This window comes from Lissotriton vulgaris, chromosome 6, assembly GCF_964263255.1.
Source record: "Lissotriton vulgaris chromosome 6, aLisVul1.2, whole genome shotgun sequence".
Classification (NCBI taxonomy): domain Eukaryota; kingdom Metazoa; phylum Chordata; class Amphibia; order Caudata; family Salamandridae; genus Lissotriton; species Lissotriton vulgaris.
The window spans coordinates 594783119-594807868 of NC_141694.1; the positions used below are offsets into that span (position 1 = coordinate 594783119).

Genomic DNA, 24750 nt, shown 5'->3' on the forward strand with positions numbered 1-24750 from the left:
GTCCTTGGCACAGAAAGGGTTAATGTTTTGGGCAGAGAAAGGGGGAGAGTACCCTGAAAGTGAAACTTACTAGTCATGTGGTGGTTGACTGTGGGTCTTAATTGCTTACCAGGAGGCACACGGACTATGCCATGTTGAAGTGATCGTAATGGACTTCAAGAACAGAGCAAAAGGGTCCGGGAAAGAAGCTAGTGCTTAGCCCGGTACTGAATCAGTGGTCAAGTCTCATGTTTTCATTTGTCTCAAGTGCCAGAATATCTTTTAAAGTTACAAGGAAAAATCTGAAATCAGAAATACTAATAGGTAGCAATTCTTTATTGACAGTCAGATTAGTGTAAGCTTGTGTTTGATCCTATGAAGGTACGTTTAAAACAGCACTCAGTTTAGCACTCATTAATAACTTTTAACAAAAAGACAAGTGTAAGTTTGTTTCAAAATGCCTAAGAAGGGACTTAAAGCAGTGGCATAACAATAGCCCGACAGCCTCTATGGTGAGGTGGCAGGGCTCCAGGAGGCCCCCACCTGTACTGTGTACATGCAGGCCTGAGAGCTTCTGACCAGGGCCAGAGCATAGAGGGCCCCTCCATGCACTCTGCAGGGGGGTCCGCAGGTTTCATTACTCCACTGACTTGAAGTCATGGAGTCAGATTCTAGGGCCCGTCTTAACGTAGTTGGAGGCGGTCGAACCAAGGCTTCACTCCCAGTGAAAGCCAACTAGATGGCTCCAGCTGTTCTGATAAAGTTCAACTCATAACCAAGAAGCATACAACATTCTGTAGATTCCTAGGGCCATATTTATCAAGTCTTCAGGCAATGCAGCAAGACACCTTGCTGCTCTGCGTGAAAGGGGGAGGGCTGGAATGTGCCTATCTATCAAGCTATGGCCCATTCCTGCTCTCTCCTTGTGCTGGCACACTTTTGGCTGCCTAGCTCCAAAAACAGGCACCAGGATGCCTGCGTTGCAGTCAGTAATTTTTGTGTGCAGGTGATGCTGGATTCAGCACATGTAGAACGAGGACAATACAAGGGGAAATAAAGATATTTCTCCTTGTTATGCTATGCCTGGGAAGGCCTAGCTTTTTGACGCATACCCATGTCTACCATTCATGGTATATCTGGGAACTAGTTTGGTGAGTGAGGATTCTTTTAATTAGAGTGATTCCTCTTGCTAGCTGTTCTTTTATTGGATGCACTCTTTTGGTGTTTGATTTACATTGTTCAGGGGGACCAACAGTGGCTCCAGTTGCTTTTCCCTCTCTCTCTTGTTGTTTAATTATATCTGGAAATGCACCAAAATCCTTAGGTGGATGCATGGGAAAACCCACGCTCCACCCATGGAATGCAACCCTATGGCAGAGTAACTTAAGGCAACGACTTGCACTGCCTTGCATTAATCCAGATTTACCGAGCACTGCAGAACCCCAAAAGGTGGTCTTGGAAGGCTTGGCAAATCTCATCTATGTTTGGCGTCGCCCTTGTGTTACCTTGTGTGGAGCAAGGGCAACACAAAACTTTGATAAATATGGCCTTGGTCTTTTTAGATAAGACCAGAGTGTTTGTTTACCAGGGAACAGGCCATGAGGTTAACCAGCGTCTGGCCTGTTTAATTGGTTGCAAAGAGCTGCTGGAACCGCCAATTACAGCAAATTTACTTGAATCCACATCTCTCCAGGGGAACGTTAACTGGCCCTAATTTAACATGGGCCAAAATATTTCTATTCAACTCTCCCATCTCAGGTTTGTATCCCTGGAACATAGGGCTAGGAGAAGTCTCTCATAGTTTATATTTTAACATTAATAAAACTGAATAAGAAATACGAAAAGGGGGTTGACTATCATCATGAGAAGTGCAGTAAAAACTACAAAAGCTTTAGTGCACTCTCGAAATTCAAACTCTTCAGATTTTGATAACTTTTTCGATTTCGATATGCTAAGATGGCAGTGTTTAAGCTTTCAGAATCACAGAGACTATTCTGATGGCAGTGGTGCAGACTGTCATCTGAACAATGGGTGTGTGTAATAAGGACAGTTAATGCATTGTACCATTTTTGCATTTGTTTCAATGAGTTCAATAAAAGATGCCACAACATTTACAGTTTAAAACACTACAAGTGTAAATACAACAGATCCATCGCTAATATCCATGTCGTATTCTTTTAAAAGCACCTGTGAAAGAGACTGAAATAACTGTCAGCACATAGGTAGACTGACAATAACACATACCGCCCATATTTACCAGTCTGCCCAACTTATGATTATGACTGGAAGGCCTACTAGAAAATAAGGAGCAGAACTTGAGAAACAAGAAAAGTGTACAGTATTTTGTAAAAAGCACAATCGCACCACATATAAACCTGTGCTTAACCCCTGGCAAATTGGCATACAACAGTTAGGCTTAACACGAGGGCAATGTGTTAAGTATTTCCGCAAAATTTCAAACAGTAGGAAAGTTGAAACAACACACAAAAAGGACCCACAGAAGATTATACAAATAGAGTGTTCTTGTTTAATACATAAAAGAAGTCCAAAACAAAAAAAAAACAATCAGTAGAACCAGAGATATGCAACTTTGATGATTTCAGTAAAAACAGTGCCAAAACCACAAAGTGCCAATTGAGGATATCTGGTTGTGCCAGACCATGACAAAGTCACAAGTTTAGGCTGAGCGTGATGGAGCATGGCCCAGCTACAGGGATCCAGTTAGGCCAGCTTACCAAAGTACTTTAAATCCTGCTTTGCAGAGCACTGCAAGGATTCACAACGAAGATGTGTTGCGCAGCCGAAGTGATGCATCAGTTCTGAGATGCGGAAAGGCTGCGATGCAAGGTCCTTCATTGTCCCCTAGGATTCCATTGACGGGAGTTAGTGATGTGAAGTCCAGTGTCAAAGATGCGTCTCACAGTGCACAGTTGGGGTTGAGGGGTCAGTTCAGAGGAAGTGCGGGGCTGCAATGCGGAATTAGTGCTAACATCGTTTTAGCTACTAACTAAATATCGATGAACACACACTGTGTGGTAAATAACTTTATTGAGCATATGATGGACGACAACATCTTATATGTGCTCTCTTTTTGCTTAAATCAACAGCTCTACCACCATCCATTCCATATCTGTCCTAACGAAGAGACAGAGATAACTCTCTTTTGTAAGTGCTTTAACCTTACTTATGTGAACACCAAAAAATGGGCCTTTTTCAGCAACATCATAAAATTGTGCTCTTTTTTGTTGCAGTAAATTCAAAACTCAGGATTGATATATCTTTCTAAATTAAGCCATAGGTCATAATTCAATAAAAACCTAGTGTAAGTAACTATAATTAAATAACCTCTTTCAATTTTGTAGGAGACACTTACTTTGGGTGATGGTTTTATTTAAAGAATCACTCATTTTCTTCTTTTTCACACGGGTGCATTTTTCTTAAAATATTGTGACTGTACAATGGTATAATAGTATTGTATACATTGTATTATACGGGGAGTCTCAGTCAACTGCTTCTCCTGAAGATGGTCTGATGGTTTTATATCCTTGACAGACCGAAACGTCGACTTGATCATCTTTCTCTTCAGAACATTGATTGTTTTTAACTTTATAGAGAAGATGTTAACATAGTTTTTTGTACAGGTCAACTGATGTCACCTTGCAAACTATGTATTGTTGCTACTACATTTGTTATCATCCCTGATAAAACTTTTTATGGTACATATATTGAATATATGAATACATATTTTTTTTTAAATAATTTGTTTGCCCCGTGTATGATTTATTATTTGCTTGTTTTAACTAACAGCTGTGACCAACTGATACATCTATTGTTTTGATCAATTCTGTTGTCCACTACCAATTAGAGTGTGATTTGTAATAGTTTTACTGATCAAAGAATTACAAATAATTATAGATAAACAAAATCCTTTGTAGGCCACTGTCCTCCTTGTTTTGTAAAAGCAATGCGGAATCCGGCATCATCATTGAGGCTGCCATCGACAAGAGAGGCTAAGGGCTGTGCTGAGAATGCATCACACAGTTTTGGTTCTGAAGAGGCTGTGATGGCGATGCAGGTGTTTGCGTCAAAGAAGATTCATGCAATAATGGTGATGCATCGGTTCTGCTCAGGGTTGTGCTGCACTGCAGAGGAGATGCATCAGTTCCACAGGGTCTACAGAAGCTGGCAGAGCGCTTAAGGCCCACTGGCAAGGGCCCAGGACTGAAGTAGCACCACTTGGCAGGATAGAGTCCAGGTGCTGGGGTTGAGGTTGTGAGAGCCATCTGTCCCGAGGCTCAAGTCAGGAGGCCAGCCAACTAGCCCTAGGAGTCCCTCTGGAGTTTTGGGTTCAACATATGTGGTCCCTTCCTTTCTCATCCAGGCAAGAAGGCAGCAGGCAATAGTTGGCAGGTCAGCAGGAAGCAGTCCTTCAGAGCAGTAGTCCAGCATAGTGGCAGTCCATTCAGCAGCACATCAGTCCTTCTATTTGGCAGAGTATCCACAGGTCCAGAAGTGTATTAAAGAGTTGGTGTCTGAGAGCCAATATTTATGCCCAGTTCTGACTTTGAAGTGGGGGGATCTTTTAGAAGCTTTCCAGTGAAGTGCAAAGGTACCATGCCTTCTTTGCCCTGGCTCCAGACTAACTACAGGAGTATTCAGCCCTTTGTGTGGAGGTAGGACACAGCCTATGTAAGAGTAAGTAGGGTTTTACCCAGCTCCTCCCTCCCATTCGGCCAGTGATGGCCCATCCAGGCACACCTAAGTGCTCTGTAATGTGTGGCCATCCAGGAGGAGTACACAAAGCCCAGCTGTCACTCAGTCATTTTACCCAGAGACAGGCTACATGCACTAATGACTAAGGAGGAAAGCAACATTAGACAGTAGTGTACTGATGTCCAGTGCGATGGAGTTCTAGAATCTGCAGGCACTCCTGAAGAAAGATTGTTTAATTGTATTATACTTTTTTAAAGATGGCATGTCCAGAAGAAGAGTCTGAGCTACGAAGCTGTTGCTGTTCAGCAGAAGTTGCACATTTCTGGACTAAAAATGAAGGGAAGACAATATGAAGTCCTGATGGATAATACATGCTAGGGAAAAAAACACTTCTTGCTTCAACAGGGCGTCAGTTCAGTGTGATGAGAACCGGAAATATATGATCAAATATTCTCGAGGCAGTGACTAGGCTGCCCAGTGCTTGTAGAGGGATTTTGAAAAGGACTTTGTGTAATTTGGCAATTCCTGCCAGTGCTCCAGCATTGAGGGCACCAAGCCGTTGTCTAGGTGATGACCATAATACACCTTTAAACAGGCTGTGCGAAAACCAGGACAGTGCTCCCTTTTCCAAGTTATGCGCTGCCCTAGGACAGTCGTGTTTGAATAAGCCACTCCGTCTTCCTCTGTGCGCGCGGCACCCGGTTGCACTTTAAAAAGGAACACAGATCCCTCCGCAGGCAGATGCAGCTCGTGACTGCACCCGGCTGCTTGAGGATGTCTTTGGTGAGGGGGGGCTCGGGGGGGGGGGGGTTGATGGGATCCTTGGCCCTTTCATGGGTCGCACTCAGGGGGTACACTGATAGTGCGCCACCTTTTTGTGGATCAAAGTCACTGCACCTCCTGACAACCTCTTTTCCTCTTCGTCCACATCCATAATACGGCACAGGGGCAAAGTTCTTTCCCTTATTAGAGGCCACAGGCCCCTGCTGATGATGGAATGTCCACTGAAGATAGCGCCTGCACTCTATGCACTCCGGCGTTATCAGTATTACAGAAGAGTATGCCTTCTTCTGTAATACAACAATGCCCCGGGAGATCTTGGCTCACCAGTTTTAAATCATCTCATTCAGGGCACAAGTCCTAAAAAACAGAAGTGGGGGACGCTCCAAGTTAGGTGGAGTCACCGGAAGTGATGTCACAACAGGAAGTGGCGTAACGAAATGTAGTCCCCCCTCATTAACAAAGGTTACAAGGCGATGGGGGATGGTTCAAAGGGCAAGGCGATAGGGGCAGGTTCAAAGCGCATCAGCAGCTCAATGAAAAACTGTAATCACCATCTCATGTTGCCTTTAGTGGAGGGTTTTGTTGAGGGGCGTGGTGATATCCAGATTAGACTACATGTAGTCTCCACTGGGCTTCTTTCCTGCTAAATGTGCAGGAAGAATTGCACAGCCAGAGCTATTTATAAAATGAAAGTCAAGCATATTACCCTCGCACTAGTTGAGCTGCACTGGTCGGCAATCAACAACAGTGTTAACTGTAACATGCACTACCGTGTTTACCACGCCCCTTTTGAGCACAGTCCCATAGTATCTAAAGAGTTGTTTGTCAGAAGCGAGCTTCCATTAAATCTCAGGACAAGCGCCGGCTGCAATACCCGGGTTCAAGTATGTCTGCATAATGAACGATTTCCCTGCAGACCGGCCTAGGTTTGGAAAGGTGACCTGCATCGAGCAGGAGAGCATACCTGCCTGCTCGAGGAGTTGTACTGGGCCTGCCTGATCCACAGGCAAAACGGGGAGCATGTGGCTAAAAGAGCTCTGTTCGCCCTCTCTCGGCAGTAGGAGGTGAGGTTTGGTTGGTGCTGAGCACGCGTGCAGGTGCAGCCTCGGGTACTGGCTCCATCTTTTGGGCAGAGGGGACGGGTTCCACCCAGTAAACACACAGGAAAATAGGTGGGGGGTTGCCATCCACCCGCGTGGTACACCAACTCGAGCCCTGATCTCAAGACAGCATCAACTCTAGCTCCTTTGCGATCTAGACCCTTTGATGGGAGCTTGCAGGTTCAAATTGTTGCCTAAGATGAAGCCTGGTGATTTGGAGCTTTCCCCAGCGGTGAGCTGACAGCTTAGCACTGACCAAGCTCTAATCAATTGGAAGAACGAATCAGAGTAAAGCAATTACCAGTGAGAGGTCTTACGGCCACATGCATTATTGCACCCGTTTGTGATTCCTAAATTGCGAAAATTAAGGAATCGCAATTTAGAAATCGCAAACTGCAATGCATGAACAATTCGCATTTATTTTTACGATTCTGTATTTTTCCTTAAGTGCGATTCACAATTTGCGAATCGCAATTAAGTAAAACCCTTCCTATTGATTCCTATGGGCCAAAAGGCACATAGGAATGAATGGGAAGGCATTCACATTTTGCAAATTTCAAATTGCGAATCGCAAAATGTGAATGCAATTTCAAGGGTGCAGGGGGGTCCAAAGGACCCCTCCCTGCACCCCTGAAATGTAACTTTAAATGCAATTTACACACACACATGCCCCAAGGGCATGTGTGTGTGTAAATTAAAACTTTCAAAAATGCAATTTGTGCATATTTGAAAGTGTTCGGTAAATTAGCATGAAGTTCAACTTCATGCTAATTTACCACTTCCAAATTGCGAATTCGCAATTAAAAAATGATCATGCATTGCATTTAAGAAATCTGAAATTGCGATTTCTTAAATGCAATCGCAATTTTAGAAATCGCAACATGGTTGCGATTCCTAAAATTGCGAAATGCATGATGCATTCCAAATTAGTCAATTGCATTCGCAAACGGCCAAAAATTGCCATTCGCACCGTTTGCGAATGCAATTGACTTTGGTGCATGTGGGCATTAGTGAATAGTACGAGTCTCCACGTGCTCTTACAGATGGTCTCTTCTCAAGGTGAAAAATGTTAACTTCTCTAAATATTTTTTGCTAAAATTCTGGAAAAGTGAATATTTGGCATTGATTATGTGTCACTCTTTTTAGTTTATACATTTTAATTTCACTCATAAAAATATGCAAAATTCTCCTGCTTAAAATATTTATAAAACCAAACTCAATTACTGCTCCCACCTTGAATGAGGATGTCCCTGTTGTTTGTCTAGGTGCAGTCTGACTTGGCTCCGCCAAGTATTTGACTTTGACTGTGTCCTCCGGATATTCACGTATAGTGTTCTGTTATAAAAAACACACACTGCTTCAGTGATAAGAAATGAATTCCATTCACCATCGAACCAATTTTTGGAACTAGAAGGTGACTTAGACCTGGCACTAGGCCCATCTTGTGTAAATTCTAAGTTGATACTGTCATTATAGTGAGTAATGGTTCCCGTTATCCACTAAAACGGTCACAGGGTTTTATTTCAATACACACTGGAACATGGCCAGAAAATAAAGCTATCGCAACAGCATAAGCTTGATTAATCACCCCACAATGTTTGATAGTTATCAATATAAACGTTCAAGTTATCTTTAATGCATGAGAATTGATAGACAGGGGGTATAAATAAAGACTCCCAGCTCATTGCGATCAGGGGAACGCTCCAAAGTCAACCACAGCCCAAAGATGAAGCTCCTTCTCCTGTTGGTTCTGGCGGTGTGGCATGCAGGTAAACCCTTGACCATAGCTTCAATGCGCTACTTATGAGAAGCTCGAGAAATGTATTATCACGACAGCCATGCAATTTAGTTGGGCCTATATTCAGAACCTATTGCTTTGATTTCAAAGTGTATGTGGTGCAGGCGTGCAGATTATTCTGGAAATTGATGCTTCAGCTAGTGAGGTACCACAGGGGTTCAATAAATGTGCTCCTGGCTCGTAAGTCACCATCAGTGTCACCTCTTCCCACCGTTGGCCACTATTTCCCGCACCAGCTAGACATACAATCAGAGGTCTTCAAATAGCAAATGTTTGGATGTCAGGCCCCCTCCAAAACTTTATGGCAGGATTTGAGGGGGAGGGTGGAGCAAGGCTGATCGGAGCATGTAGGGATTATAAGGTCATTTTCTGGGCTACTTTTTCTATAGTTTATAATCCACACTAAGCATGGAACTACTAAATCAACAAATAAACCAAACAAAGATGACTAAAACACATCTGTTCCCCATTATTGGGGAGTACTCAGTTCTCACACTTCTAGGCCTCATTGCAACTGCTAAACTGATAATAGCTATGGCTTTGAGTAGCAAGCTGGCTCCTCTGCCTCTTTCACCACTTATCCACCATGCCTGACCATCACACCAGTCCAACAGACTCTCTGTCCCATTCAGAAATAAAGGAAGTTCCACAGGTTGCTCGCCTCTTTGCAGCATGGATGCCCTCAGGCCTAATGCTAGCAATGAAAATGAGCCGCCAGGCCTCTTTGTAAAGTGAAACAGTCATAATTGTGATGCAGTGGGCCCTTACACTCCTGGGCTTGCATGCCACTGAGCCTGCTTCACTAATGAGAAATTGACTTCTTAATGGATTCATAAAAATGTTTGCATTAGGCACAGCTCGATTACCTATTACTAAAATGCATTATTTGAAAGCACTTGTTTTAGCTAAAACACTAAATCATTTTGTGGCAGCCAATCATATACTCTGGTCCACTGGCTTTGTAATTATGTGATTCTGTGGCCACAGTGTTTATTTGCATATGCCATATAATCCGTCAACTCATGCATAATATGTTTGTTGAGCAAATGGAACAAAAGTTACTAAAAACATGGCAACATGTGTCCCTGTGCATTGGAAAACCAACCAACCACAGAGGTTGACTTGTCATCTTTCGATTCAATATTGATGTATTTGGGTGTCTAACTGGTGCTGATCAGATAAAGTCTTTGCACAGGCAGTGCTACAATGTGTACAAATTGCAAAAAATAAAATAATACTTTCACAAAATGTGGCACATTATGCCATATAATTTGCCTTTTCTTGCGATTTATTTCTGTCAAACCTGCCGCATAATTTGGTCCTCTGCTGCCACATAATTCCAGTGGCCCTGCTTATACTGTGCTCAATACAATTTTAAATAATGACATATTATTGAGACCTTGCATTTTGACTGATGCCCAGTGGAGCTACCTTGATAGCTATAGAGGAGATGGGCTGTGGATTTCCCTCTTCGCTGTCACCTACCCAGCCGGACTTTGGGCAGACTTTCCTTCGTCTCTCCGCCGTATCTCCCTCCTACCATTTTACGTCACCCCTTACCCTCTATGCTCCATTTATCTCATCCACTATGCTTCTTTAAATGTTTCTAGCAACAGATGTAACTTTTAACTGATGTAACTTTGTAACAATGTGGAACCTCATATAAAGCGCTCTGATACCTCCGGGTCTAGCCAGCGCTATGCAAAACAAAAAAACTAAAAGGAAAAAATATATATATATATTTATATATATATATATATATATATTCCCAGTGCTCCCTGTTATTGGCTGGGGCACCCTGGTCCTACGACCAAGCCCAGCCCTCGCGGACCTTGCTCCGGTGTGACACAATGCACCTTGCCTCCTTCTCCTACTGCTTCATTTCACTTTTTCGCTCTCTTTCTCTTTCTCTCTCTCTCTCTCTCTTTCTCTCCCTCTCGCCTCTCTCTCACACTCTGTTTCTCTCACACTCTCACTGTCGCTCGACTCTCTCTCCCAACTGTTTGCCTGGTTTGCTTCTGTTTTGCTTAGTCTTTTCTGCTTGCTATTTTGTGTTGACTTCGCTGTTTTGCCTCTGTCTCTATTATGCAAATGTTCTCTTTTTTCCACTGTTTTTCTGAGCTAAACTCTTTTGCCCCTGTTTTCTGTTCTCATTATGCTCTTTCACTACTTTTGCTCTGTGATCCCTTTGCTATTTTGATACTGTTTCTCTGTGCTTAGTTTTGTTCTTGTGCCACTGCTTCCTTGCACCTATTTTGCCATTTTTCCATTGTTTTCTGCCTTTTGGCTCTTGCTCCTTTGCTCCTCACCCTTCCCTGCTTTCTATGCCTCTTTTCCCCCCATGCTCCTTAGCTCTTCCTGTCTTTTGCCACACTCTCTGCTCTCCTGTTCATCCACTCTTCCATTTTCCTGCAACCAGCCCCACCCACTGCCCCCAGCTTTCCTCCCCTACACCTTCTAATGGTAGCCACAGCACAGACGGGCAGTGGATGTAGGGAGGAGTCACTTGAGCAGGTGTGTAGATGCTAGGCCCTGCACGGTTAGTCGAAGAGCCAGATCTTCACATTTCACACTTCTCACCAACCCCATCACCAACAGAATCAATGTCTTATCCTATGCTGGGTAAAGTGACAGGAGTATAACCCATAGACCGAATTGAGATCTGGGTGTACATGTGTTATCAACAACAATATCTCAATCGGATTTAGTAAAAGGGGCGAGTATATATATATATATATATATATATATATATATATAGATATATATATATATATTCACTGAAAAAACCATAGGTTATAGACCATATATAGTTAGGGATTAGCATTTAAAAAACCTTATTTTATTTGCACAAAACCATTGAAATTCCATATATAGTTAGTTGCACTAACTATATATCGCGGACCCGCAATCCACTGCTAATGATGTCACATATTACATCATTCATGACATGGTCAGTGACATCACTGATGACATCACTGATGACATCTCAAATGACATCACTGATGACATCACTGATGACATCACTGATGACAACACCCAGTGACTGTATGTTTTTGTAAAGTTAAAATATGTCTTACATATTGAAGAATGAGTGGATGTATAAGTGTCTGGATGAAGGATTTAGTAGGTGCATGACTGACTGTATGAGAGAATGATTAAATGTGTCTCACTGAGTGTATGGGTTAGTGATTAAAGTGTCTTAATTTGGCAATCATTATTTATGTTGTTCTGTAAACTGCTGCATGTTTAAATCAGTAGCTATATCAGTAACTATATGGGTTATTGAATGGTTGCCCAAGTATTTGTATGGGAGACTGAGTATGTGTGTGGGTGGCTGGGAGGTGTATAACTCTGTGCATAGATGTGTGAGCAGTTGATTCCCTAGGTGTATGGGTTCAAAAGTGCATGTAGAAACAGCTGTATGGACAGTTGACTGTGTGCATGAGTATATTGGTGAGTGAATGGATATCTCAGTGCTACATGTCAAAGTAAGTACATATGTAAAACACACTCCATGTGAGAGTTGACATATATAAATAACTGAACATAAGAGCCAGTGAATGTGTGAGTGGCTGTATGAATCATTGTGAACTTGTATCAAGGATTGTATAAGAGAGTAAATATGTGTTACTATATGTTTGAATAAGTAAGGTGTGTATAACTGTATAGTTGAGGAAATGGAGATGTGATTGATTCTTTGCATGACTGACTAGGTGTGTAAGTAACTCCATGGATGTGTGACAGTCTGTGAGTGCCTGTTTACACTGAGTGTATCTAAGGTTATATTAGAGTCTGAAGATGTATTATCACATAAATGATATCATCAGTGATGTAATCAGTAATGTCAAATGAGATGTCAGTGATGTCATCAGTGATGTCATTTGAGATGTCATCAGTGATGTCATCAGTGATGTCACTGACCATGTCATGAATGATGTAATATGTGACATCATTAGCAGTGGATTGCGGGTCCGCGATATATAGTTAGTGCAACTAACTATATATGGAATTTCAATGGTTTTGTGCAAATAAAATAAGGTTTTTTAAATGCTAATCCCTAACTATATATGGTCTATAACCTATGGTTTTTTCAGTGAATTTTCAAGGTTTTGTAAATGCAAATTCCTAACTATATATGGTCTATAACCTATGGTTTTTTCTGTGAATTTCATTGGTTTTTTAAAAGCTAATATCTATAGCTGTAAAATATATTCTTTATTAAGTGACGTATCACGTAGCCCGTGAGACGCCTCATGATGCATCGCATAACCGTGACGTATCGTCTCTGCAGCGCAAACCAAACCCAAAACGTAAGCGCGCCAGAACACGCTTAAAGATGTATATATATTTTTTTAACCTTAATTAGACAAAATCCACACGTGCACATATCACAAACGTTCAAAAAACACAATATGTCGGACTCCCGTTACGCTGCCGGTTAGCTGCCCGGTTAACGTACAAGGAAGCACCTTTACCGCGAAAAATTCGCAATTTTTTTTTCTTTTGCCCCGCAGGGAACTTTAATAGCCCCCTCATCAATCCTAGGGGTTCAGGAGGGGTCTGCCTTACCCCTTTCATTCATTTACACCTTTTTTTTTCCACCTCTTGTCTCTCGATCCTACCGAGAGACAAGATGGCGGCCGCTCTGGACTGTTTACAATGTTGACAGCCAATCAGCTACTCCTCAGGATTTTTTTTTTTTGGGGCCCCGCGTGGTTTTATAATATCCCCCTCATCAATCCTATGGGGTCAGAAGGGGTCTACCTTGCCCTCTTTCCTTCATTTCCCCCTTTGTTTTGGTCTCCTCTTGTCTCTTGATCCTACCGAGAGACAAGATGGCGGCCGCTCCGGACTGTTTACAATGTTGACAGCCAATCAGCTACTCCTCAGACTCCCGTTACACTGCCGGTTAGCTTCCCGGTTAGCTGCCCAGTTAGCTGCCCGGTTCGCTTACCAAGACGCGTCTCTACGGCGAAAAAATCGGATTTTTTTTTTTTTTTTTTTTGGGCCCGGCGTGGCTCTATAATATCCCCCTCATCAATCCTAGGGGGTCAGGAGGGGTCTACCTTGCCCTCTTTCCTTCATTTCCCCCTTTGTTTTGGTCTCCTCTTGTCTCTTGATCCTACCGAGAGACAAGATGGCGGCCGCTCCGGACTGTTTACAATGTTGACAGCCAATCAGCTACTCCTCAGACTCCCGTTACACTGCCGGTTAGCTTCCCGGTTAGCTGCCCAGTTAGCTTCCCGGTTCGCTTACCAAGACGCGTCTCTACGGCGAAAAAATCGGATTTTTTTTTTTTTTTTTTTGGGCCCGGCGTGGCTCTATAATATCCCCCTCATCAATCCTAGGGGGTCAGGAGGGGTCTACCTTGCCCCCTTTCCTTCATTTCCCCCTTTGTTTTGGCCTCCTCTTGTCTCTCGATCCTACCGAGAGACAAGATGGCGGCCGCACCGGACTGTTTAGAATGTTGACAGACACCGGAGAGCCAATCAGCTTCGCTTTGCAAAGTTCCGATACGCGAAAGGTTCGCTAACCGGATAGCTGCCCGGAGCGCTGTTACAGATATATATCTTGATTTAAACGTTAATTTCTCAAAATCCACTGAAGCACATATATTGAGACCTAGCAAAGGCACATCGGGCTAACAGTCCCTACAATTTTGCCAAGTTTCGTGGAAATCCATTCAGCCGTTCGGGCTAAAAGTGAGTCCAACCGCCCTATGGAAATTAACATGGGAAAAACGCGTTTTGGGACCCCCCTTTTTTCTCGGCCCCCCCTTGACGAACCCCCCCCAAATTTTCAGGAGCTGCTCAGAAACAAAATGTGCCATTTTCCTGAAAATTTCAGCCGATTCCGTCCACAAACGCCAAAGTTATTAGACATAGAATTTTCAAAAGTCCCATAGGAAAAAAATCCTAACTATATATACCTACTGGCTATCGCCAGTAGGTAATATCTATATATATATATATATATATATATATATACATATATACATACATACATATATATATATATATATATATATATATATATATATATATATATATATGCACAAAACATTACGAGAACATGGAAAAAAGGAAGAGAGACTTTGGATTTCAGTTTTTCGAAAGTGCATGTGGCATCATATATTTAAGAACACATTTCATACAGGACAGATAAAGCAACACTGTAGGCATAAAATGCGGTGGCAACCTAAGGGGGCTTTGTGCACTATGTGTTAGTGAAGCAAAGAGTGACGGCACAAGTGACAAGTGGGTGAATACAGTTAAGGACGCAAAGTGACAATGTGACAAAAACACAATATATACAAAGGCAACGGTTCGTCCTCATTTAATCAGTGATGATTCTCTGTTTTGTGAACCAAAGTTGATGGTGCGCCATAAGTCCCGCTGTAAAAGGGTCAACCAGATTTCTAGTTGTTCTAAACAAAATTCACAACAAATAGGGGTAACATTATGGCGACTCATTAGTTTTCCTCAAATATGTCAGCTCATGTGTTGTCTTTATTCACTTCAGATGATATTCCTAGGTTCCCACACAAGATGTTAAAGTTATCTATGAATATAAGAAGTCAGAAATACATAGCCCAAAGTATAGATAATACTTCACAAAAGTTAGCTGTTAAGGGTAGCGTATTATCACTACTTTGTCTAGGATAGATGACTAACCTAATGGTCACTACTGTATGTACTAGGTATCTGATTCCATAACGGTGAGAACATCTGACCTACACCTCTTCAAGTTTCTCCTGAATCCTCTCTTGCAGCTGCCTACCCGACAAAGGTTGAAGATATAAATGATGTAGTCAACGGCTACAACTGTGCCCGAAACAGTGCTCCCTGGCAGGTCTACTTCACATGCAATGGAGGTCGCTGGTGCGGAGGGTCTCTGATCAATCAGTACTGGATCGTATCAGCTGCCCATTGCTATCAGCCGTGAGTTTTTTCTTCTTCCACACAATAGATCAGTTGTTGAAATATACAGATGGGTACATGATCCGAGCAAGGGAATGATGCCATTACTCATTTACCTCTGAAACACTTCTGTTGGGATTGTACTTCAAGGAAAAAGAATGTCTATTGGTGAATAAATGCAGAAAAAAATACCATTTAAAGCAATGTCAATTCATGATAAGAACAAGGTACATGCTGGGCCTTCTGTGCCCTCTACCAAAAGGTACTTGTGCAGAGCACACCAAATGTGCACACTTCTTGTTTGTGCTGTTAGAGTACTTCTTGGGAATCTTCCACTCTTGCGTTTTTGTCTGTAATACGGCACTGGCGCGAGGCAAAGATGTTTGCTAACTCAGATGCAGGAGTATCTCTTCAGGTGTTCATGCTTAGCATTTCCGTTCACTGTATTGGTACTACAAAATGAGTACAGACTCTTGTGCACCTCTCTGTAATACAGAAATGCACAGGGCGTGTAAAAACGGGCCTGTTGCACCATTGGGATATTTCTGTAGTATGTCCCCTTGTGGGAAGTTTTCAAAACTTGCTAGAGTTTGACCTCATTAACTGCACTTCTAAACTTATTACTCAATTCAATTCAATCCAATTCAATTCAAAACAGCTTTTTCAGAGTAAAATATACATCCATAAAAGCATTATAAAACAAACCATAATTAAATTCATCCAAGACACAATATACAAAATTTTAAAAATTCAGACACATTTCTTTACTATATTTCTTACTATATACCATACATTAGTCAAGGAAATTTATAGAGGCCTACATTCCATAATTACTTTCAAACTAATGACATATTTTAGATTTACACAATAATGTAAAAATATTATACAGTAGAACACCTTGTGCAACATAGATGCATAATTGTGCAAAAAATTGCATATAATTAAAATCGCTATAAATTCCAATTCTACACTTTTGTTGGAACAACTCTAATTATCGTCATCAATATTTTCGTATGATAATACGTCTAAGTACGCCAATTTCTTTCTTCTCCTTATGCGTGTACAATAAAATGTACAACAGTGCAAATAATCTTCATATTATCCAAAGCACATAAATAATTAAAATCATTTTTATAATTATACAATCTATTGGCAAGAAAAAGGGGTCTTAAAATTAATTTCCTTATAACACTATACAGACTACAAAAGAATATAAAATGTAGTGTGGACTGGGCAGTTTTCCCGTTACACAGGCAATTCGGTAGCTTATGGAAACCTTTTTCCCTGTCACGAAATGCTACAAGGTAATGTACAGTACCAAACCTCAGTCTCGTCTAATAGAATCTGTGCTGGGCATTAACAATCATTTTTAGGTAACTTTGTAAACCCGGAACAGGGGCAATTTGACAATAAGCAGTAACGCTACATTTATGTTTGTCTTCAACACTTCTAGCACAGTCCATAAGTGAGACATATCTCTGCGTGAGATCAATTTTGCTAATGCCTTGTATCGATATTAGGTCCCCTTTGTTGAAATCTATCTTGCAATCCATCAATAAATTATGGATGTACTCAAGCCATGGGATTTTTTTCCAAATATCAAGGACCAGGCAATCTTTTATTATATCTGTTGCAAGTTTTGCCTCATCCTTTGCCCACAGCCTTCGCCAAAAAATGAGACCAGCTATTCTAATAGTATCATTTATGCATGGTACGGCCAGTTCTCTATGTTTTACATAATTGGCTGTGAAGCTTGGTACTGTCAAAAGTCTTTTCAGAAACTCTTTTTCTTGTGTTTAGGGAGTCAGTACTTACTCTTCCTCATATTTCTGCACCGTAGCAGGCCCCAGTCACACACTTAGTTCTGAACAACGTAAGTATCTCCCTAACTGGCTTGTTTCCCATTTTGGAGGAGAATCTAAAAATTCCCTCGACTACTCTTAAAAATGTCAAATTACTAGTATCAATATGTGGTCTCCAACTGCCCCTACTATTAAAACGAAGGCCCAAGTAGACAAAGTTTGGCACTCTGCCTATAACCACTCCCCCCATGTTGTGTTGTCTACTCTTAAGTCTGGTCTTACCACATGTCATAACAAAAGTTTTAGTATGGTTTAATTGCAAGTCCTTTTTTATCATGTGCTGGAAGAACTTCTCAATTAGACATTGTAGACCATTTGCTGTCCTCGACAGGAGGACAGCGTCATCCGCGTAGAGTAGTACTGGGGTAGTACGACTTCCTACTTTTGGGCAATCAGCTTTCTGTTTTTGCAAAAAGGAGTCCACATTATTGATATATAAGGAGAACAACAGTGGAGCCATTACACATCCTTGGCGTGCACCTCTAGTAACCATAAAATCCTGTGTACATTCTCCTTTGTTCCCAAAGCAACTCTAGAAGTTAAGGAGTTATAGATTTGAGATAGGAATAAAATAATTTTGTTTGGTGCTCCTATCTCTTTTAAAGTTTACCACAACTTTGCATGATTAACAATGTCGAACGCACTTGTAAGGTCCACAAAGCATAGGTGAAGAGCCCCCTCCTTCGCCAGCATGTACTTTCCAATAAGGAGATCCAAATTTAGGCACTGCTCCCCATACCTCTTCTGAACCCAAACTGGGCTTCTGAGAGAATGTTATTCTCGTCCACCCAGTCTTCTAATCTCCCTAAAAGAATCCTACCCATTAATTTTAAAGTAGAGTCCAGAAGGGATATAGGGCGGTAACAGTTAGCCTTTCCTCTATCTCCCTTTTTGAAGATTGGCACAATAATGCTTAGTGACCATAATGCCAATATAACTCCTCCCATAGCAGCAGTTAGAACATTCCCTAATATCGGGGTCCAGAATTCAATATTACTTTTAAAGCCGTCATCTGGTACGCCATCCGGACCAGCCGCTTTGCCGCTGGCCCTCTTTGAGAGGGCTAATTTAATTTCTGGCGATGAAATGGGTACAGAGTTTATAGTTTCTACTAACATATGGTACTATTTTGCATTGGAGTGGCTTTACATGCACCAGGATTAAAAATCAACTCAAAATATGCAATCCATTCCTGCGGGGGGACTGCAATTACAATCTTCGGTGTACAAATATCTTTAAAATAAGGATAATCGATAGTATGCCAAAATAAACCTGCGTTACAACTTTCAGCAGCCTGGACGAGACTCGCCCAAGCGTCCTCTCGGATTTCACTTTTCCTATAATTTAGAGCTATTTTATATTCTGTCCTCAGTAGTCTTATTTTACTACAAATGCTAGGTTTAGCCTTAAGAGACATTTTTAAAGTCTTTTTTAACTTTGTACATTTTTCGTTAAACCATCTAGGAGTATTTTCACAGGGTTTTTTCTTTTTTTTACTAGTTAGATCATTTGCTATTTCAGATGTAATACTGCGAAAGACTTTTACGATATGGAGATCTGAAGTGGGGTTATTTAGACAGATCTCAATATCCTTTTGAATTTTCCTTTTTATATTTTCCAGAAATAGCATTGGATCTACACCGGCCCATTTAATCGATACTCCATTATTTCCTTGTAGTGCTATATCTGATTGTATGGGTTTACTCCTCTGTTGGTGACCCAAACCAATTCTTATTTTTAAAAAATTAAGAGGGTGATGGGTAACAGATTTTCACTAATTATAATTTTCTCAACCAGGATTTTACAATTTGCTGGTATAATAAAATGATCTATATTTGACGCACCTCTCTCGCCTACAAAGGTTGGAATAGCATTATCACCCTGTGCGTTTTCAGGTTCTAGAACTATTAAGTTATATTTAGAGGTTATAGTATTTATAGCTTCTCCGTATGGCTCATGAGGAAAATCAGATATCCGATCCTCAAAACAATCAATAAATCCACATTGTTCTCCTATCGGAATACCGCAAGTTTCAGAATTAAAATCTTCCCCCACAAAATTATGTATGACCCAACGAGATCTCTCACAAAAATCTCTAAATCAACCTCTAAATCATTGATCACCCTTGACTTGGTACCATCAAAAACATTATTATAAAAGTTAATCAAAATAATTATTTGTTTCCTTTCTGAATAAAGGTTTATCAACTGATAAAATTGTGAATTGGTATTAACAGCTTTACCAATGTTGCTAAACCACCTTTAGCTCTCCCTCACCTAGATGGTTTAGCATTAGTGCAAATTACTATAAAACCATTTATATAAAAGGGTTCCACGTTCCATGTTTCATGGATCATGATTATGCTAAACATTTCTAAGGATTTAAGCCATATTTCAGTATATATCTTGTTCTTAATACCTGCTATATTCCAAGTTGTAATAATCGGTGATGTATAGTCATTATAAACTGTACTTTGTATGGCCCTGTTTTCCTTCTCGCTGACCTCCGTATTGCTGGTATTACCAGGATTTTCGTGGTGATGCCTACCAGATACTTGAGGGTGCGTGCCACAAGCACTCATTTTAACATAGGGATATAGCCTTTTACCTGGTCCATACTCTCTCAGATTACTACAGTCCTTGCACGGTAATTGCATGCTAGTATTATCAGTCGATCTATTTACTCTTTCGTTACCGTCTCTCCTACATCTGAAAGAAATATCATCCATAGTTCTCTCCCCATCACACTCATCATTTTACTTATGTCAATCGATTTCACTACATGAGCTGAATGGTTCAAACCAGTTAGGTATGGGAATATTAAAAGGTGGCTTATACGGGTTAGTCCTGTGGATATGTTGGTGAACCTCGTTTGGCCTGTAAAAATATCCTAACGGGACAGCAGTTATATTTTCAGTCCTCACAAAATTAACTTCTTTGTTGTTGTTCATCAAAATCTCTAAAAGGGCTTATACCAGTTTACTACTGCGAAATTTCACCACCACTCAATCTCCCATAGTGTGTTTCCTGGACTTTCCAACCCAACTCACTCTCCTCAGCATTATAATATTGTGATATAAGACTGTAGTGTCAATGTTCGTATTAACATTTTACCAATAAATCACCTGGTTCTTGAGTTTCCCATATGGTTCAAAAAGCTTGTTTTGTAAACTCAGGACATTTTTAAGCACAATAACATAAGGTGTTGCCTGGGGGGGTAGGTGTAAGGGCTCATCTATAGTGTTCTCAGTAGTATACTCATGATTATTGGGCCTGTCTATTAGCCCTGCTCTGTTCGCTTCTTTCGCTATATTAGGACCCGTTCGATTTACTATGGGCGGCTTTTGACTTTGAGTGGGCAACATACGACCCTCTATAACAGGCTTTGTAGAGTCATTTGCTAGCTTACTTTCACAAATGACTTTATTTCCACCAACATCCATCAACCTAGATTGTATGTTCATGTCTGTGCTTAATTTACACAAGTTTTTAGATACAAGGAGGTCAATGACCAAACTAGTTAAAGAAGTTATTTCATTTTGAACAAGCTTAAGTTCAGACATAAAACGTCGTTCCATACAATCCAATTTAGAATGCACTTTTTAAAATAATGTCTTGAGATTAACCATCCAGGGTTGACTGTCCGTGGCAGAGGTCTCTCTTTTTGATGTTCCCGCTTATTTCCCACCTTTCTTTGCCTTTTGTTTTACACTGGATTTTATTGTGGCGGCCTCTTCTGTACTATTCTTCATTCTGGTCAGTTGCTTGACTTTTTTTTGCAGATGGTGAAATTAATGTTGAACTATCTCTCGACTCCGTTATCTCCATGGATGCTGTTAAAACACAAGGGTTGGGATGTATAATGTTACCACGCATACTTTGACAACGCATACCTTTACAACGCATTTTTTACAACGCAACATCCATTACAACGCATTCTATTACAACGCATGCCATTACAACGATTTTTTTAAAACTACCTTTACAACGCATTCCATTACAACGCATACTACCTTTACAACGCATACCATTACAACGCATAACATTACATTGCATACATGGTAAGTATTGGATAGTGTAGGGGTAAAAATTACTATTCTAACTCCAGGGGGGGTGCAACAGTAGGGTAAGTGTTGGATAGTGTAGGGGTAAAAATTACTATTCTAACTCCAGGGGGTGCAACGGTAGGGTAAGTGTTAGATAGTGTAGGGGTAAAAATTACTATTCTAACTTCAGGGGGGGCAAAAGTAGGGTAAGTGTTGGATAGTGTAAGGGTACTATACGTTGTAATGGTATGCGTTGTAATGACTGCGTTGTAATGACATGCGTTGTAGTGGTATGCCTAGTAGTGTCATGCGTTGTAATGGTTGCGTTGTAATGGCATGCGTTGTAATGGATGTTGCGTTGTAAAAGTTTAGTTGTAATGGTAGTGCGTTGTAAAAGTTGCGTTGTAAAGGTTGTTCCCCCAAGGGTTGTCTCTTCTGCTTGGCGCCACCCCCCTGCTTACATTATTATCTGATTGTACTATCTCCGATTCCAGTACCGTCACAGATATTTCAGGTGTAAGCGTGTCTTGCTTGTCCTCAGGATCTTTTGCCTTTAAGGCGACGTCTAATGCAGTTTTTTTGCTGCCGACTGTTCTTTCACCAAAACAATCTCACTATCAATCATCCCCACTGCTGTCTTTCTTTAGATATTTAGTTATGGGTGTATTGGCAGGTTGGGGTTTCTCCTTATACTGCGGTTGTTTTCTCTTGCCCATTTTATTTTGTGAAAAAATCAAATAGAAATATATAACTATTTTCAATAATTCTCCTTACCGATATATGACAAAGGGGGTGACCCAGCCCAGCCGCCTCCAGCCGCTGATGAGCGCAGAGGGGCCCGCCCTTGGCCCGGGATTCGCCCCGGCATGCCCGCCCACGTCCCGCGCTGCGGGAGCCCTAACCGCCCCTTATGCGCCTCCTGGCGCGTGCGATGACGTTCCTGTCCGGCGCGCTGCTTGGCACGTTGGAAACTGTTGTGTTGTCCCTGTCCTCGCCCTCGGTAAGCTTCAAGGGCTGCGGGAGGATTCAGGCACTATGGCGGCACGTTCAGAAAAACAAGCAGGGCATTACTCAATTAGCACTGGCAATGCCAATAGGTCTGGCTTCTGAATGCACTGCCAACCAGACAAAAATATCAATTTCGATTAATGACTGCCCTCCACCCATCTGTGCTGCTGCCATAGAAAAACACTATTAACTATCTAGTTATCTACGATACTCTAATAGTAATACAATGTCATGTGTGTAGTCCTGAAAGTTCCACCTCGGGAAGCTAGGTACATACATAAAATGTTTACATCTGCATGGAGGGCAAGAATGTTGTGGCAGCACACATATTCCTCCCCATGAAAAGAGAGAGGGTTTTAGCCTTACAGCTGTGGACCTCGAAGCTGGGGAACCGATTTTGAGTCTCGGCAACGGCGCAACAATCGGCATCAATCCTGTGATTTTGGGCAAATCATTTAATCTTCCCGTGGATAACAAAAATGAATGTGTCCATCTGTAAAGAAATTGGTGCTCATATAAAGCGGGTGATACCCAATTTCTCAAGTCGACTTTGCGCTATATAAAACTCTCCAAAAAACGAGTACTCCTTTCTCCCAACAATAGCCTTACTCCGGTGATGCTCACAAGGACCTGTTTGAGGTGCTGATATTGGGGGGTAAGTGCCGCAAACACTCCTTTTTGCAGGCTCATGGAAACCATTTTTGCCTCCTGGAATTTTTTTTCCCATTTGGAGAAAAATAAGAGGGTATAAATAAATTTGTTTCAGTAGACTACGATGTGACTCGCAAATTTCAAAAATGTAATAGCATCACACGTCGTATCAGTCTTGTCATGTCTTAAGTACAATAATGACAAACACCAGTTATGGATATTTAAGGAGCTTTATTCTTCCTTCTGCTCAGTTCCCTGTCCCTACACTAACTGCCCCTTTCCTGTCTCTGCCTCTCCTCTTCCTCCAACCCCGTAACTCCTCCCATACCAACTACTAGACCGTGCACATCATCACAAGTCTATGAGGTTTTTATTTGATCTACAACTTATGTCTGCCACTTTCTCTGACCCTAAAGTAGGAGAACAGACCGCACTCATGAGAATCATGTGCCGCTGCGTGACCACAGCTCTCAGTGTGTGCAGCACACAGCGTGGTATCTCCCCTAGGCAGTACGCACCTACTGAGCAGACCAAACGAAACTCAAACTGACAATATGAAAGTTTCCTCAATATGTTGTAATAGACCGTGACCCTGCAGGGATAACATACATTAAGCACGCACGAGCAGTGCTCAATTTATTAAAAAGTAAGCGTCAAGGCCCTTCTAAAGAGGCACTCGCAGCTTGCACCACCCTTTGCTCCTACCAGCACCGCCAATGACAGTACTAACACAACTACTTACCGTTGCACACCACACCACCGCACAAGTCTGGCAATTGAGACTATTCCAGGCCACACAAAGCAATAAGAATGGCTTGGTTGGCAGGTGTTGTGGTGTGCGCTCTAGTCTATGGAGTGTACGCGATGACGCGTCACGCCATAGACCGGAGCGTTAGGAGCGCGCACATGCGCAGAAGGAGTAAAGAGCGAAGGCGCGAAGCGAGAATGGGGAGTTGGCGACCGGAGCTAAGCACAGCAAGACGCTCGGCGACCTGGCTCATTAGTTTGTATCTTTAAGGCAATAAATACCTGTTATCACTACACAGGCTCCAGTGTGTACTTGCAGGGGGAAGAACCAGACATTACATTGGCGACGAGGCTGGCACCTAGAACATCACCGTGCACACAGAACTGGATCTACATCCTCCTAACAGTCCCACATCAGCCAGAGGGACAGGACAACAACCAGCACGAGCACAGGGCGTGGCAGCAGCGCAGAAACCACGAGAAAGACCGGGAAACAGCGTAAACCACCAGGTCAGTGCTGCCCAAAGTACAGAACTCACAGCCAGCACCCTGGCAACCAAGGGCATCACCCCCAAGTCAGAAGAAGAGACACAGGAAGATAACCTCACGCCGCCCATAAGGGATAGTACCCCAGGCAGTCCCAGGAGTCAAGGGGACGCAGCAGGGAGTGCAGGAGCATCCAGGGGGTCCAACCAGCTCGGTGCCCAGGAGGCAAACCCCAGAGGTGAAGCAAAAATGGCAAACCAAGCCTCAGCCTTGATGGCACCAGTACCATTCCTACCCAGACCGGGTGAGCCGCAGTTAAAATGGGAGGACTGGAAAGAATACTTTCTAAACTACATTGAAGCTCTGGAAGATGAGGGTGAAGCGGAATACACCCCGGCAAGAAGGAAGAGATTGTTGCTTCATAATTTAGGCCCAGAAGGGGTGAGGGTATTCCAGAATCTTGTACCCAAGGAGAGGGGTGCAACAGAGACAGACGTCTTCAAGAATGCACTCGATGACTTGGACAGCCACTACCGTCCAGCAGTGTGCGTCTCCATAGATCGCTACAACTTTCAGCAGAGAAAACAAGAGGTAGGCGAATCCGTTGATGATTATGTGGCAGCCCTACGACGCTTGGCCATCACGTGTCAGTATGGTG

At 42.1% G+C, this 24750-nt stretch overlaps 1 protein-coding gene across 1 annotated transcript in view; it reads left to right on the plus strand.

The window, feature by feature from the left end:
• The window catches only part of LOC147707750 (trypsin-like), a 69750-nt gene that overhangs the window by 14364 nt on the left and 30636 nt on the right, over positions 1 to 24750 (plus strand). Inside the window, exon 3 of the mRNA XM_086925664.1 lies at positions 15146 to 15314. Within this exon, the coding sequence (XP_086781790.1) occupies positions 15146 to 15314 (169 nt within the window). The remainder of the gene's footprint in view (positions 1 to 15145; positions 15315 to 24750) is intronic.